This window comes from Lytechinus pictus, chromosome 4 (assembly GCF_037042905.1).
Source record: "Lytechinus pictus isolate F3 Inbred chromosome 4, Lp3.0, whole genome shotgun sequence".
Taxonomy (NCBI): Eukaryota; Metazoa; Echinodermata; class Echinoidea; order Temnopleuroida; family Toxopneustidae; genus Lytechinus; species Lytechinus pictus.
The window spans coordinates 22,264,154-22,281,417 of record NC_087248.1 but is presented as its reverse complement, the minus strand read 5'-3'; the positions used below and the strand labels follow the sequence as shown (position 1 = coordinate 22,281,417).

Sequence of the window (17,264 nt, the reverse complement as noted above, 5' to 3'; positions counted from 1 at the left end):
ACTGAAAATGAAAATTTTCAGGCAAAAATTTGTATAAAAATTGCACAAAAAAGTGAAAATCATTAAAGTCCAAGCAAAATACAATGATGATAACTAGATGTACAGTTTTGACTAGAGTGCATGATTTGTTAATTATATGATACCAATTCCTTCTTTATTATTATTATTTACTGAAAATTCATAAGCATATTCCAGGTACTCAAGATTTGAAAGAATGGAAAAGGCTCTAATAACCAGCTTGATTGCTTTACTCGCTAGCTTGCATATTTTGTTAATTCATATTTCATCTCCCCCCCCCCCGGGTGAGCTGATGAAAGGGGTATTAGTTAGAGGTTCATCGACCATAGAAATAAAAATATAATGTATCCTGTGTACCGAAGCAAAGCAAATGTCTTCTCGGTCATTGAGCGATACCCATTAACTTCATGCCGACTCCTATCGTGGCACCAATTTACTTCCCTTGATGATGCAGCATTAATGGGTGTGTTTACACTACACATGTAGATGTTTGGCAAAAAACATTGTTTTGAAAGACGTTTCATGGAAGCACAGTTGCTCCGGCGACAATTGCTCTGCTCTAAATTAAAAAACCTGGGTTTAACACTATACCCTATCATAAACCTAACCCTAAACCTACTTGTAACATAAACCTTGTTGCAACCATAACCCTATTGCAACAATAACCCTTACCCTACATCTTAAGACGATATTAAGCCCCGAGGAATTGTCGCAGGAGCAAATGTCGTGTCACCAGTTGCTTCATGCAGATGCAAAAGAAATATGTACCTCGCTCAATCAAGATTATCATTAGAGAGCTACATTATGATTAATTATGTTAATCTATTCCAGCACTACATACATGTATTATAAAAGATCTTTCTATCTTTTCTACATCTTATTTTGGCAACTTTCTTCTAATTAAATGTGACATAATGGCTTTCAGATTACCCAAGTACAAAAAAATGTGTAGTCCCATACCTATTTATTAGTATGGTTCAGATTCTTATATGAAAACATCTTGGGCCAAAATTTTGTTTGGTATTTAGGAGAACCTGTTGCATATTATGAATTTTAATCAAAATGCTCACCTCAATTTGAGAGCATAGATGAAATAATGAAGTTTTGGGAAATGTCTGATCATTCATAAGATTGCACAAAAAGAAAATTGCTACAACGTAAAGAAGCTATAGAACATGTTTCAATGACATCAAACTTAAATAACCAGTGGTAAATGTAGGATCTCTCTACAATTAAACAAATTGGGAGCTGTAAAGTTGAAGCCAACAAATAACACTCTGAGGTGTGTATGCTGTCCAAAAAACAATTTACCATTTACCAATTATTACAATAAAGCGCATGAATGTTCTTCCACTTAAAAACGCCATAACCCTACCTCACATCATTAATATACGTTTTAAACCTTTGACTGAACACACCCTGTTTGAGTGGTTACCGATGCATTCAGGTGATGAACATGTAAGTCACCATCTATTGCAATAACATTAAGAAAGCATTTACAGAATAGGCATCCCGAATCAACTGAACTTTCAATTATAAAGGCAAGTGGAAGTTGAAAAATACTAGTACTGTACATTTGAAATATGACTGTTTAAAGGGGAATCCAGCCTTGGCCATTAATGTTGTGTTGGGAAGGAGAAAAATGAATTAAACAGAATGGTGAAAGTTTTGAAAGAAACCGGACAAGCAATAAGAAAGTTATAGCTGCTTTAAAATTGAGATCACTAATACTATGTAGATTTCAAATTGGCAACTGGGTCAGTAAATTATGACAAGGGCAAGGACAACTTTCCCATAGGCCATGTACTTAATTATCAGGGATTTGTGGTTTTCTCCTAAGTACCCATTCCCCTGGGGCAGTAATCTAAATATAACCCAGGTAGTATATTGTTTTATGTCCTCATGAAAGAAAAATATAATTTGAAATAAAACTTTTGGGGAAAATGACATTTTAGCCATAATATGTATTGGAGTACATGGACGAGTAGTCCTTGCCTTACATCACTATGACATCCCATATGCGGCCAATTTGAAGTCTCCATGGGTATAGTGATTACCAATATTTACAACTTTTAAAAATTCTGAACTTTCTTGTTGTTTGTCCAATATTGTTCAAACTTTCACCTATCAACTTGTCTGATTTTTATTTTCCTTATAAAAACAAGTTTTTATTTGGGTTGGATTCCCCTTTAAGTTATCTTCATTCATGCTTGTGATTAGATTGTTTGCCCCTCCCCCAATAAAACAAAAATCAGACATGAAATCTTCAAAATATGTTTTAAAATGCACTTCTGAATGTAAGCTTTGATAGTCCACTTCATATTCTTGAAATTACTTAAATTAAATACATTTGTTCAAACATTAATTTTGAAGGAATTGAATAAATATGCTGTAGAGTTCAAATACAATAATCTACATGTAGTTTAAAAAGTGAGGGATTTGCTAATAGCACCAACCCCCCCCCAAAAAAAAAAAAAAAAAAACACAAAGAGAATAAAAGGGTGGGGTTTTCACATTGGGCAGATGATCAAGATAATGTGCATGTATTTTGAGTATTAAAGTTAGCAAAGATTTAAGAAAAAGGTATCAAAATCCAAGGAAAGATATGGACCGAAATCTGTGTTCTTTAAAAAAAAATGATAACATCAATTGCTAAGTAATCCAGATAACACAATGTGAAAAAGAAAAAAAATTGTATCAAATGGGTGATGTGGGAAGGGTTTTTATCAATTTCCAATCCCTTTTAGGAGGGCTTTAAATTACAAGAAAGTTCTAGTATATCCTCTTTTTAATTCAATGCTCTGACTCTGTTCCTGGAGGCATGCTAGGTCATTCAAAATATCCAGTAAATGACATATGGGGTGGATTTATCTTTAATTCATTACACCAATATCATGCATATTACATTAAATTTGCCTGTGGTATTTAGTGATGCATGAAAACCAAAAGAGCCTCCATGTCTACATTAACACATTGAATTATTCATGCATTGATCTTCTCATTAACTTTGCATGGGGTGCTCCAAAGTATGTGTGTAGACTGGTGAGAAGGGGTATGATGATAAGAAAGCTCTTCTTGACCTCCTCCTCCTCCTTCTTCTTCTTCTCTTTCTTCTTCTTCCTCTACTTTTCTTCTTCTTCTTCTTCTCCTCCTCCCTCTTCTTCTCTTTCTTCTTCTTCCTCATTCTCCCTCTTCTTCCTCCTTCTTCTCCTTCTCCTCATTCTTCTTCTTCTCTTTATTCTCCTTCCTCTTCTTCTCTTTCTTCCTCTTCTTCCTCCTTCTTCTCCCTCTTCTTCTTCCTCCTTCTCCTTCTTCTTCTCCTCCTCCTCATTCTTCTTCTTCTTCTCTTTATTCTTCTTCTTATTCTTCATCTTCTCCTCTTCTTCTTTGCTCAAAGTGGGGTGGACTTGTGTTTTATAGACCTACACTCCTCCTATACTACTGCTTCATCATTTATACTACCATGGCTGAATGTGTTCTTTTCAGGTTTCTTTTGTTTTTTTAATGGAACTTATTTAAACAACCCAAAATAAAAAACAAACAAATAAACAACACAAAAACTTACTTCCAGTTCTGAATAACCGCCAGGATGAGAACGGAGAGCAGGCCAAAGACTACGGCCATGTAGAGGGGAAAGAGGAGGGTCGACATCATGTTTCTTATGACTTGGATCGGCAAGAAGGCAAAGGCACTATGACACTTGTAGAGCAAAACATCAAAATCTCTGTTGGGTGAAGAGGAAGAAGAATAAGAGAGTGCAGATTAGTAAGAGATAATGAGATACAATGATAGGTGACTCTGCCTGAGTCGTATGTCTTGGGAGTATCATCTTAGGCAAAATTTGACTTAGAAGATGTCATCAACACGTTTTGTATATTCTGGTCTGAAATTATGCTTGGAATTCGGCGATTATTTAACTTGTGCAGAGTCTACTGTAGCTTTACATATCATACAATGCCTACTATCATTGACCCCTAAATGTCCTTTGAAATTTGCCTAGTTACCTGAAATAACATTCATCCAATTGCATTACACACTAATGTAAGTTACATACATGTACAGAGATATTTTTATCGCAACAAAATGTTATGGAGAAACACCGAGATGCCATGATTTGGTTGAAAAAAAGTCATAATTACAGCAAAAATGTAATGGTTGGTACATGTAGATCTGGGGCCCCCGTCTTACAAAGAGTTACGATTGATCCGATCAATTGCAACTATGGACGGCCAGCAACATCAACATGTATTATGCATGTTTTTTCAAAATATTTTCAAACTATGATGTACATGTATATTCATTAATTCATTGTTTTCTTGAAAATTCACTGTGCTTCTCTTGGTTTACAAAGGACATCGTGCCAATTTCATATAGAAAAAAAATTATGAAAGTGATGGACTTCCATAGAGATACGATTGATTTGATCAATCGTAACTCTTTGTAAGACGGGGCCACATCCACAGAGTAATGTATGCTGACAGGCCTTGCATACTGCTGCTACAGATCTGACACATGCTTGAATCATCACTAGCTAGTTATGGGATTTGACTTATTCCTTTCACCAATTCCTTCTTTATTTTTATTGATTTACGTACAGTGTAGGACAAATTTTGATATATATATTCAAAATCAAGAGTATGAACATACCTTGCACTGGCAAGTCCAAATTTGGCAGTGATGAACTTAAAAATATGCTGATCTGCATCTAGTCCAATTAAGATCTGAAAAAAAAAACAATTTGAACTACAATTATTTGGCATACATTCTTTGCATTTGGGCAATTATTACTACCGTTGTTTCACCTCTGACAACCCCCCTCCTAATTTTTCTCCATTTTTATTTCACTTCATGAACTGGTCAAGCCATGGTAATTTGAGAACACTACAAATTTTCATATGAACTAGGCAAAGACAAATTGATTCGGGAAAGGAAGGCAAAAAGTATACATGTAAGGGGTCAAATATGTATTTCATAAAATTGCCAATTTGTAAAATTTCACTGAACTACAATGGATCAAAAAGCTTAACAAATAAGCTTACATTGCAAATAGTTCTAAAAAGTTATATTAAATATTTAACATCTGGACCTGAGTTGTATATAAATTTGCAAATAAAAAGTATTTTGTTCCACTATGTTTCATGAAGAATGGAATAAATTATACATGTACCAATACCAATAATCACAAAGATTTGGTTAATCATTTCAATCATAATTGCATTAAATCATAACAATTTGTGAAGTCACATATATTTGTAGCTATCCTTCCCTGATGATGAAGTCCTATTAATTTTGCATACTGGTTTATAATAGTAATTTGTGAATTTGTCTCAATTTGAGAAAAGTTCTAAAGTAATATCCCAGGCCCACGCTTCGCACTTATCAACAACTTTCTAAATTTTGATTCCCTTTTCTCTTTAAACTTGAAATATTCCCCTTAATGTTTTTTTTTCTTAAAAAAATATGGTGTTTATACGGTGAACTTCCCCTTTAATGCATAAGCCCTTTTTCCAATTGCATGAGCTAAGAGCAATTGACTGGTAGCAACCCAGATTAATTTCCCTTGATAGTATGAAAGTTCCAATAGGAACCTTCTGTGGGTAAATCAAATTGGGAACTGTTGCAGAGTACCCTCGCTTAGATTGGGCAAGGGTCGTGCTCTAACTTTTAGTGCCTAAAGCTGTAGAGAATAGTTAAATGCCCATGGAAGCGTAACCTAAAAGCAACTGACTGGAAGCAACCCAGATTAATTTCCCTTGATAGTATGACAGTCCCAAAGGAACATTCTGTGGGGCAATCAAATATGTATCTGGTGTTGGGTACCCCACACAGCTTGGACAAGACCACGTTCTTACTTTAAGACCCATTTTATCATATAGCAAAGTTCACTGTCCTTGCATGCCATTGGAAAGTGACTAGTAGCAAACTCAGATTAATTTCCCTTGGTAGTATAAAGGTCCCATAGGAACCTTCTGTAGGTAAATCAAATTGGGAACCGGTGCATGGTACTCCACACACAGGCTGGGTTGGATGTCCAAGGCTGTGTTCTTACTTGCCAATCAAGAGCATAGTAAAGTCCAGTATCCTAGCATCCAACCATTGCATGAGCTAAACGCAATCCACTGTTTCTACGTAAATTAAATTAGTAACTGGTGTTTAAAGGTACTTCACACAGGTTGACCACGACCCGTGTTCTTACTCTAAGAGCTTTTAAAAAAAATATTATAAAGTACAGTCCAATGCCCTTGCAGATATTGAGTGAGCAAAGTAAAACTGACTGGAAGCTACCCAGATTAATTTCCCTCGATGGTATGAAAGTCCCACAGGGAACCTTCTGTGGGTAAATCAAATTGATAACTGGTGTTGGGTACATCACGCAGGTTGGACAAGACCTGTGTTCTTACATGTACTTGTACTTGTCAAATAAGAAGTCTGAATGTCCTTGCAGGCATTGCAAAGGCTGTATGAAATCAACTGAGAGCAAACCCAGATTTCCCTTGATAGTATGAAAGTTCCATAGGGAACCTTCTGTAGGTAAATCAAATTGATAACTGGTGTTGGGTACCCGGTATCCCACACAGCTTGGACAAGACCTGCGTTCTTACTTGTACTTGTCAAATAAGAAGTCTGAATGTCCTTGCAGGCATTGCAAAGGCTGTATGAAATCAACTGAGAGCAAACCCAGATTTCCCTTGATAGTATGAAAGTTCCATAGGGAACCTTCTGTAGGTAAATCAAATTGATAACTGGTGTTGGGTACCCGGTATCCCACACAGCTTGGACAAGACCTGCGTTCTTACTTGTACTTGTCAAATAAGAAGTCTGAATGTCCTTGCAGGCATTGCACAGGCTGTATGAAATCGACTGAGAGCAACCCAGATTAATTTCCCTTGATAGTATGATAGTCCCATAGAAACGTTATGTAGGTAAATGAAATTGGTAACTGGTGCTACATGTAGGTTCCTCATACAGGTTGGACAAGACCAGTGTTCTTACTTTAAAAGCCTTTTTATTATACAGTATATCAGAGTTATGTTGGAGTTAATGCATGAGCTAAAAGCAATTGAATGGTAGTGCTACCAGATTAATTTCCCTTGATAGTATGAAAGTCCCACAGGAACCTTCAGAGGGTAAATCAAATTGGGAACCGAGGCAAGGTACACCCCACACAGGTTGGACTGGATGGGTTAGGCTGTGTTCTAACCTCAACAGAAAAGAAAAAAATTTAAAGCAAAATTAAAAGCTCTAGCAAACTGGCTTTGCCATCGTATTTCTGTTTAAACTTCATCTTTTATAAAAGTGATTTTTATTCAATCTAATGCTCTATTTCCCCTGACAACCATTGAAGATTCTCACAACAAAGATTGGATATAAAATAAGAAAAAAAATAATTGAAATGGACAATCGGGTCAATCTACTGTACCCATGCACACTAGAGTCATATATATCTATCACTCGTAAGTATTTGTTTCCCCTTATGACCTCATACCACACAAGTTTAATTATTGCCATGGGCAACGTTACTTCAAACCATGATTGATGCTTCCACTTTGCATTTTGGGGTTAAAAAGCACTTGTGGTAATTTATTATACTTCATGGTCTACTTATTTCACAATCAACATCTTATTATAATCAGATCAAATATCGGTATTATTCCCTGATTGAGTACATGTACATTGTACCTTAAACCAGTCAATTGAAGAGGACACTGATTGCTCTCTTAAGAAAATATCTGAAGCTTAAAAGGGGATATTAGGCCAAATCTTTTAGATAATATTGCATACAATACATATGTTTTCATCAAATAAAGTAAATTCCAACTACACCATTGTACTAATCTTCTTTTTCTAATTGAAGCTTGATTTCATACTTGGCCACATTATCAAGGGCATTAGTAAGAATTACACACATCTTTTGAAGTTCTAACATGTTTGGACTGTTTTAAAGGTAACATAATCATTCTAATGCCTGAGCAAGATGATATACATGTATAACTTTTTGATATATTAAAGATAGTTATATGGATCTGTCTTTGACAGACCATCCTCATCTCATAACTATGACTGATCAAAAGCACTAGTCATAAGTCACAGCTATTACAGGGAATAATTTTGCTTTACAAATTTGAATACCATTTTTGGTCATAAGAGAAAAGCTCTCAACTAAATAATGTAGAGTCCTATGCAAAAATATGCTATACTAAAGACTTTATGCATAGCAGTCTTTCAAAAATGTGGAGCAAATTGCGATACCAGGAAAATCATTCCCTGTATTATCAAATTTTCCTGTTAGCTGAAATAAATGGTAAGTCAGATTTCGGCCAACTATTTGATTAGGATCCATACCACTGTGTTATAATATGAAATATGAAATGGGTAATAGTTTATTATATTACCTTAATTGTAAAGTTTAGTATGAACATTCCTACGAATGTAAAGCTGAGTCTTCCCAGTAATTTGACAAGTTGTCCTGAGATGCTTGTTACCGCTGGTCTCCCATCCTATATGTAAACACAGGGATATTAAAACATGTATTGGAATAAAAAGAGATCCACCAAATACAACATACAAAATATAATGAAAGGATGAGAAACAGGGTTCCCAGCTATTCAAGAAATCAAAATTCCCTGATTTTTCCCTGATGAAGTTTAAAAGTTCCCTGATAATTATTTAAACCTATTCCCAGTTTCTCATGTTTTCTAAGTTGTTGCAGTGAATTACATGTATTTTCAGTATAAAAAACAACAATGTAAAACTAATTAGTTCCACCATAACTAGACATTCAATGGATCTAAATTCCCTGATTTTTCCCTCATTTGAGACATTTCCCCCTGATTTGAGGTATTTAAAAAATCAAAGTCCCTGATTTTTCACCGACTAGAAAAAAGTAAAAGAATTTTCCCTGATGGGCTGGGAACCCTGAGAAAGAGGAAGAGAATAAGAGAGACAGGCATGCAAGGGAGGAATGAGAGATAGATTGAGTGAGAGAGGAAGATACATGTAGATAGAGAAATGGGGGAGAATGACAGAGGAGGGGAGAAAGAAAGAAAAAGACAGAGAGAGAGAGGGGGGGGGGGGGATAAAAGAGAGATAGAGAGTGGCAGAGGCAAATGAGTGATTCCATAAACTACTAAAACCTTTTTGTACAGCCAACCCCCATTTTGGTCAAATACTTCACTCTGTGAACTACATTTACTCCAGCCATGATAATTTTAAAGGCACTGCAACCTTTCATTTGAACTAGAAGTCAGAGACAGGTCATTGCTGGACAATCCCAGATATAGATGGTCGGACTTTATGAAAATGCCCTTAATTGAGGAGGGGGTGTTAACTAGCACGTACTGGAACAAAATTCATCACAAGAAGTGCTACACTTGTAGCTCGGGAATGTTTTGGGTGAGGGAGGATCTTTTACTTGACAAATATAAAACAGTGCAGCGGAAGGATTTGATACAAAGAATCCCCACCCTGTCCATCTACAGAGGTAGAAATTAGATAAATATGTATGTTGTAATCATTTTAATATGTAATAATCACACATCACAGAATCAAACACCATCAATCAACAACATTCACACTATGTTATTAAGTAATGTAAATTATAAAACCCAATAAAATAAACTAACATACACATTCTGTAAAGGATATATGTTCCTTTAATTCTAATTAATAAATGAACATTTAACATCTCATTGAAAACTGCAAGAAACACTCACCTGTAACCTGAAGTCTAGTATGCTTTTCACATTGCATTTCCTTAACCCCGGACTATCCTTAACCCCATACTATCTTTTTTTGGATTCACACTGTCTTTCTTAACCCCATACTATCTGCTTAGCCGGGGTTAACGCCTTAACCCCGGACTATCCCACAGCTTATGAATATTGATGATTTTACCATACAGAGTGTGATTAACGTGCAATTTCGACTTCTGTGATTGGCTATTGCTTAGCCCCACTTTTCCTTAGCCCGGTTTTGTTTCACACTGCATCTCTTAGCACCGCAATTGTGGTGCTAGCACCACAATAAGCCGGCTAACCCTGCTTTTTTTGCAGGGCCAGATAGTACCATACTATTTACCGTGCTAGCCCACTTTGCTAAAACGTAGTGTGAAAACAAAGTGGGCTAAGCTTAACCCCGGGAAATTGGTGGGGCTAAGGCCCCCCCTTAGCCCCACCAATTTCCCGGGGTTAAGGAAAAAAAGTACAGTGTGAAAAGCATATAGGAGTGCTACAATCACAAAACTGAGTGCGAGAGAACCAAGTAACATCTTATTGAAGAACTGCATAAAACTCTCACCTGTAACCTGAAGTCTAGGAGTGCTACAATCACAAAACTGAGTGCGAGAGAACCAAGTAACATCTTATTGAAGAACTGCAAGATGAACACAGCTAGGATGGATCCAACACAGATACTGAAGATGTATTTGACCTAGAATTGAAAAACAAGAGAAATCCAGAATGCCAGCCATGCAAAAAGACTAAGGATAAATGAATAGAGTTCTTTATTGTGTATTTCAAATTACAATAATTCAAACTGGCTGAGAGTTTCGGAAAATGGTTACATTGTAGCACCTTTAAGCTCTTGAAGCCAGTATCAGCTCAAGAGCATTCTGAGGATGAAAAATAATTCTACCAGGAACCTGTTGCATAAAAGTTGCCATTACAGTAACTTTGCCCCCCCCCCCCCCCGATGGTAACTTGCATGGAATCCTAGATTCTGATTGGCTGTTGATCATTGTTACCATGGTAGTTACCATTGGATGGCAAAGTTACCGTAATAGTAACTTTTGTGCAATGGGCCCTGGTCTAAGCACCTGTTAACTCTTTTTAAAAATGTAATTCATAATCATTTTAGTTTGTAACTGCAAGGCATGATGATTTCAACATCAATTTATCTATCTATCTATCTATCCATCCATCCATCCATCCAGTCCGTCCGTCCGTCCGTCCACCCACCCACCCATCCATCCATCACAAATTTCATCTTATCTCACCTTCTTAATGGGAATTACACCAGTGATAGTGCCTAGGTACAGAGCCATGGCTTGTAGAAGGAGGATGAATTGAGCAAACTGCCATGTCAACACAAACAGAAACGTGGTAGCAGCAATCAAGGCAAGGCATAATCTCTGGATAACAGAAAGAAAAATAAAAAAGATATCAATACTACTGCTAATAACAAAAATGTGCAACATTTATATAGCACTTAAGCACTGCATACTTTTACCCCGTTTAGCTGATCAGACAAGATCGAGCATTCAAGGAATTTCTTCCTCCTGGGTACCCATGTACAACACTACACCTGGGTGGAGAGTGACATACATAGATAAACGGCTTGCCAAAGGACACAAGTTCTGTGGTGGGGCTCGAACCCAAGACCTTGTGGTTCAAAGTCTAGAGACTTATCCACTGAGCCACAGCACAACATTAATAGACAGGAAAAATAAGTAGAAACTGTATTAAGTATTAATAGATAAGAAATAAAAGAGATATTAAGAATTCATAGTTAAAAATATAAAAATTAAAGAAGAAATGAAGAATTAATAGATAGAAAAATAAGAAGATATTAAGTATTGACAGAAAAAAGAGAAATTATAAAGAATGCACATTAATATTGAAAGAAAAAAAAAAAAAAGAATGCACATTAATAATTGTTGCCATGTACATATACAGCCTTTAATAAATGACTGCCGATCTATGCACTGGTTTCTCTGGTAAGGCCATGAACACTTTAATTTCCTCGCTAGATTTATAAGGATTGCTCAAGGCTTATGTTCACATTTAATCTTCTGTGACAGAACCCCTCTAAAACTGATGATCGTTACTTTTCTTTTCCAAAGAGTGAGCTCATCTGTTTAATGGGCTTTTGCAGGTCATTAAACATCCATTGAGTCATACTTCTAAATGGGACGTGCAATAGGCTTTCATAGTAATTAGCTGTTATTACGACTTCAGGCAAATTTACAGATCTATACATTTCAGAATGTATCTCCGATGAAGGTAATGCAAGTGTTGTCCACTGAACATGCTTCTACAGTATATTAATTTATAATCTTCTCCTTATCTTTGCTTATTACATGCATAGAAAAAGAAACCAGGGTAATAATATGCAGCACTTAGAAACATTATATCAAAGGAGCTATGTAACTGATGCATATTATCACAATTGTTATTATTAACCAATCGGAAGTCGGATTAAAATTTATCTCGTAAGATGAAAAATTATGCAAACTATTCATTGTGTGTTATCAATTAGTTTTGATTTTTATTATCTCTTTGACTACATCTACACACTATTTTTTTTCTTCAAATTTTATAATACAGCAGGAATAGGACAGGGCAGCGACAATCTCCAAGACCAAAGAGAGGGGCAGTTGGGCCGTCTGCACCATCCCGAGTTTTCAAATTAGCGCGCTATTTCTGATCCGGCAAATTATCCCGATCTGAACAATCTCGAGATTATTTGCAATGGAGACGCAATTATCGCGCTAGTTCGTAGGATTAATCTAGAGATTGTAATCCCAAGTCAACTTGGGATTATTTGCAAAATAGCGCGCTATTTTACGAATTATCGCGCTAATTCGTAGGTGCAGACGCACTCGGGATTATTTATTAACGGCGTCAGACCATAATGCATCGATGCCTTGCTCGAGCAGGAATCGCTCTTCATGCGATGGTGGAGACGGGGTTTCTTGAATCTCGAGATTAATCGCGAAGAGGGCCGATCGGGCTAAAATCTCGAGATTGAGCAAACTCGGGATGGTGCAGCACCGCCTATTGAGGCTAATATATCCAAGCTCTGCCATGGCCCTCAATGGCCTTGCCCTTGGAATAATCAGAGTTTCGGTATATATTAACAAAAAATTCTGAATTAAACAAAAACACTGTTTAAAATTGGAAGCATGTTGTTCAACCCCATCACTCTAATATTGTTTAAACTTTTATACAACTGTTTTTTAAAAACTGTTTAAACTTTTTTTAAACAACTTGTTGAAAATCTTAATATTTTGTTTAAAACATTTAGCAACATGCTTATAATTCTATACAGCATTTTTAAAGCAATCAATGGCAGCATTTGGGACATTATTGTGTCATTGTAATACGCATACCCTTTCGAGTAAAAAAAATCATACATATTCCATATGTAACACATGATATAGGCTTACAAAACTGGCATTATCAAATTTCCTAATTTTTTCCCCTCAACCTAATTTCAAATCCTGCCCGACCACAACATGAACGTGCCCGGTTAAATAACATTTTGGAACTATCATGTGTGCTTGAGACGTGTAGATTTGGATGATCTCTGCAAGTAATGCACTCTCTCCACATTGCGGTTCAGATTGAATAAATCCTGTAAACTGGGGTGTATGAGTGTGACAGAGAGTGGCCCGTATTCTGAAGTCGGGTTTAACTTAAACTCAGGTTTAAAGTTGTGGTTTAAGTATGGACAGCCAATTGGTACATAAATCACTAATGGTAGAGATATCATATTTCAGCTCATTTGGCTCTCAAATCATTCATAATTGTCTAGGAAGTATACATAGATTATTGTCTTCACCATCGATGAATCAGGAAAGAGCACAGTAAACATAAGAAACGTACAACTTGATAAAAATTTTGATACATTTGGCTTCCCATACTTAAACCACAACTTTAAACCCGAGTCTAAGTTAAACCTGACTTCAGAATACGGGCCATTATGTTTAAAAGTTTAATCCGTGAGCATGGAAAAACGATTGAAACAATCAAATCACAAACATGAACACATGTTCATGGCTCTGCAATCATTTTTTAGGCTGCAAGGGACCATGGACCTACTGGGACATAGATGTATTTCACCAACTGTGACATTATTCAGGGAAAAATTGATACACAAAGCAAATATTCACTGACTCCTGTTTTAAGCTCCTGAAAATCCTTGCATATGATTGGTCGAGAGCCAATTAGTCAGTGTAACAAACTGAGACTTTATTCAGGGGAGAGTATCATGAAGCAAATATTCAGTGATTTTTCACTGGATATTGTTATAAGCTACTGAAATCCTTGCATCTGATTGGTCGAGAGCCAATTAGTCAGTGTCACAAATTGTGACATTATTCAGGAGAGAGTTTCACAAAGAAAATATTCAGTGAGTTTCACTGGCTATTGTTATAAGCTACTGAAAATCCTTGCATCTGATTGGTCGAGAGCTAATTAGTCAATGAAAATCATCGACAAAACTCTCCATGAAATATTTCCCTGGCCTGATCAATTACTTTTGGAAAAACAGTCCCATTTCCTGAAGACGTCTAACATAAAAAGAGTAACATTTTGATTGGCCAATCAAAGGCAATTATTATTTTTCATTGTCATACGCTTTGAAAGTTTTTTGTGACAAAGCTCATTGTTGATTTTATGTATAATCACTGTAGCTTTGACAGTTATAAATTTAGGGACCCAAATCTCTTTAAAAAAAAAGACCTATCCAATAATATCTACATACATGTATGACTCATAATGTGATAGACCATTTGCAATAATAATATTGCCAATTTGATGTCATAACGATTATGATTCATGCCCTCCTCATGATAATTCATATTCCTATCATCCTCCCCCAACCAAAGACCAAGGTCCCATTTCATAAAGATTTGTTATAGTGAAAAATGCAGAATTTCTATATTAAACAAATTTACTGTCAGCCAATCAGACAGAAGGATTTCAGTAGCTTTTAACTCTTATTGCATATTTGTTATTATAACAAGTTTTATGAAACAGGTTCCTGCTCTGTGTGTGCTTTCAGACACGATCTCCAAAATACCAGTAAATTGCAAGAACTTGTTCAGGCCTCGTAATAACTAATGGGGATGTTGCAAGAAACTTGCGATCAATTTTTTTGCGGTCTATTTTCGGTCCCTAAATCAATCATATGTCTTGCAGTTTATTGCAAATTAGTGATTGATTGCTAATCTGCTCCTTGAAACAAGAAGTTTAGTCTGATTTGCTATAACTAACGTTGATCTATCAGTTGTAAAACTGCAACAGAATACTTGCGATTGATTGCAAAATTTTTCTTGCAACACCCCCTTAGGGGGTGTTGCAAGGTGTTTCCGCATTCATATCCACCTTGATGCTGAGAGTATACTCATGACATTACAGAAGTACCAAATAAAAATAGTGAGTATTTTCTCTTAATTGCATTCACTTTGACAAAAAGACCTGGGGGATGATCACAAAGAGTTGAAAACTGTGACTTAGAGTTGTGCTTAAATGGCAACCCACACTCGGTATCTAACACGTAACCTCATTGATGACTACAAAGAAGTGCACATTGTTTGAGCTTGAACTGACCAATGCGGTGAAGTCTAAGTCATATCTAAATCTTTGTGAAACACCCCCTCTGTTATCCTCTGATTGGGGTAGCTGGGGGTAAATCTCCTGATCAGTGAGTACAAGGGCCCAGTCTTATAGAGAGTTTTGACAGATTCAACTCAGAGTCAGTTAAGAGAGGAATTTCAGAACAATCACGCTTTGATTTGAATATTGTAAATTTGTATAAGAAGGGCCCAGGAATTCTCACTTTTTGAGTTCGTCTAAAAGTGCACATTATGTGTGTGATAGTGTGTGTGTTGGCATGGACCTGCTAGTAGGTCCATGGTGTTGGGGGAGGGGGTGGTGTTTCACAGAGACTTGCATCCCAAGGTCTTAAGCTCTACCTTCCATGACTAAAATTGATTGATGAAGATGTTTTGATTGAGTCATCTGCCTGTCAAAACCACCTCAGTGTTTGAGCTCAATGGGCCATGTAAAAGCCCGTTGATACACAGAACTGGAATTGAACTTTAAATCATTCATGCATTTCATAGCCCCATTCACACAAGAACAGCATTTGTGTGAAACTTATCGCATTGAAATATTGTAGGATTTTCTCCAAGCTACAAAAATATGTATTTATCGTGTTTGTATTGATTCATAGAAAAGAATCATAGATCAATCATAAATTTTTTTACAAAACTATGATGAATAGCAACTTATCATCAGCTTTCTGTATCCAATCCCTTGATAAATAGAGCTGGATTCGAACTTTAAATCATTCAAGCATCTCATGACCCCATTCACACAATAATATAATTTGCGTGAAACTTGTTGCAAAGAAATGTAATAAGATTTTCTGCATGCAACAAACATGATGTATAGGGACTTATTATGGGCTTTCTGTATTCACTCCTTTGATAAACAGATCACGGGCCCGTTGCAGAAAGAGTTGCGATCAAATCATCAAATGCAAGTTCTCAAAAAATCTTGCGCAACTTGATTTTCAGCTAATGAAGCACCCGTATTCGGGACTTGCACTTGATATTTTGACTTGCTTTTAAACGCAACTCTTTCTGCAACGGGCCAGGGGCCTGTTGCAGAAAGAGTTGCGTCACCAATATGGTAACTTTGACATTCAATGGCAACTACCATGGTAACGATGATCAACAGCTAATCAAAATCAAGGATTTCATGCAAGTAAGTTACTGTAGTGGTAATTTTTCTCACTTTCCACACGATCAAACAATCGCAAGAAAGTAGTGTGCTTTGCTTACTAAATCTTCATGAGAAGTTTAGAAGGCCCTGAAGTAGCTATCATGGGTTTTATTTTTTAAGTAGCTCAAATAACCTTGGAAGTGTGTCCTTTCTAAGGTCAAGATAATGGTATCATATTCAAACTTGCTATTGATCTTGTTGAAACCAGAGTAAAGGTCTTTGGTTGAGGTAGTAGATCTATTTCACTTTCCACTTGAGGACCAAAACTTTCCAAAGAACAAGTCTAGGTGGCCTAAGGAAAACTATGAGATTTAACTTAATGGGAACTGTTAAGAAAATTTCAATACAGTTTAGTTTGAATATCCTTGAAATAAATAATCCCTTATAATGTCAAGACAATTGTGAATTGTATCAATTTTTATAAGACTAGCTGTTGATGTTGTTTGAAGGTTTGCATGGTGGCATGTACAATCGCTGATGTGGTTTACGGTACACCATGTGGAGTGGACAGTCAACCTGTCCGAAAAGTCGAGTCTCTCTACTACTCATCATCTCTACTCGCCGCCGACTCAAGCCAGCATCTCCTCATCAGCTCTACTACTCAAGCTGTTCTCAACTCATCAATCTTTCCTGGTTTACAGTCCTTTTACAGTTCTTTTCAGGACTACTTTCAAGAAAGAATACTCTACTCTCAAATCTCCACTTTCTCGCCTATCCATTTCTTCTCTTCTTCTA

At 36.4% G+C, this 17,264-nt stretch overlaps 1 protein-coding gene across 1 annotated transcript in view; it reads right to left on the bottom strand.

The window, feature by feature from the left end:
• The window catches only part of LOC129259336 (probable C-mannosyltransferase DPY19L3), a 34,102-nt gene that overhangs the window by 9,951 nt on the left and 6,887 nt on the right, over positions 1-17,264 (bottom strand). The window contains exons 6-10 of the mRNA XM_064097989.1: positions 11,012-11,146; positions 10,315-10,446; positions 8,412-8,516; positions 4,666-4,739; positions 3,584-3,742 (exon numbers count right to left, since the gene is read on the bottom strand). Coding sequence (XP_063954059.1) covers positions 3,584-3,742; positions 4,666-4,739; positions 8,412-8,516; positions 10,315-10,446; positions 11,012-11,146 — 605 coding nt within the window. The remainder of the gene's footprint in view (positions 1-3,583; positions 3,743-4,665; positions 4,740-8,411; positions 8,517-10,314; positions 10,447-11,011; positions 11,147-17,264) is intronic.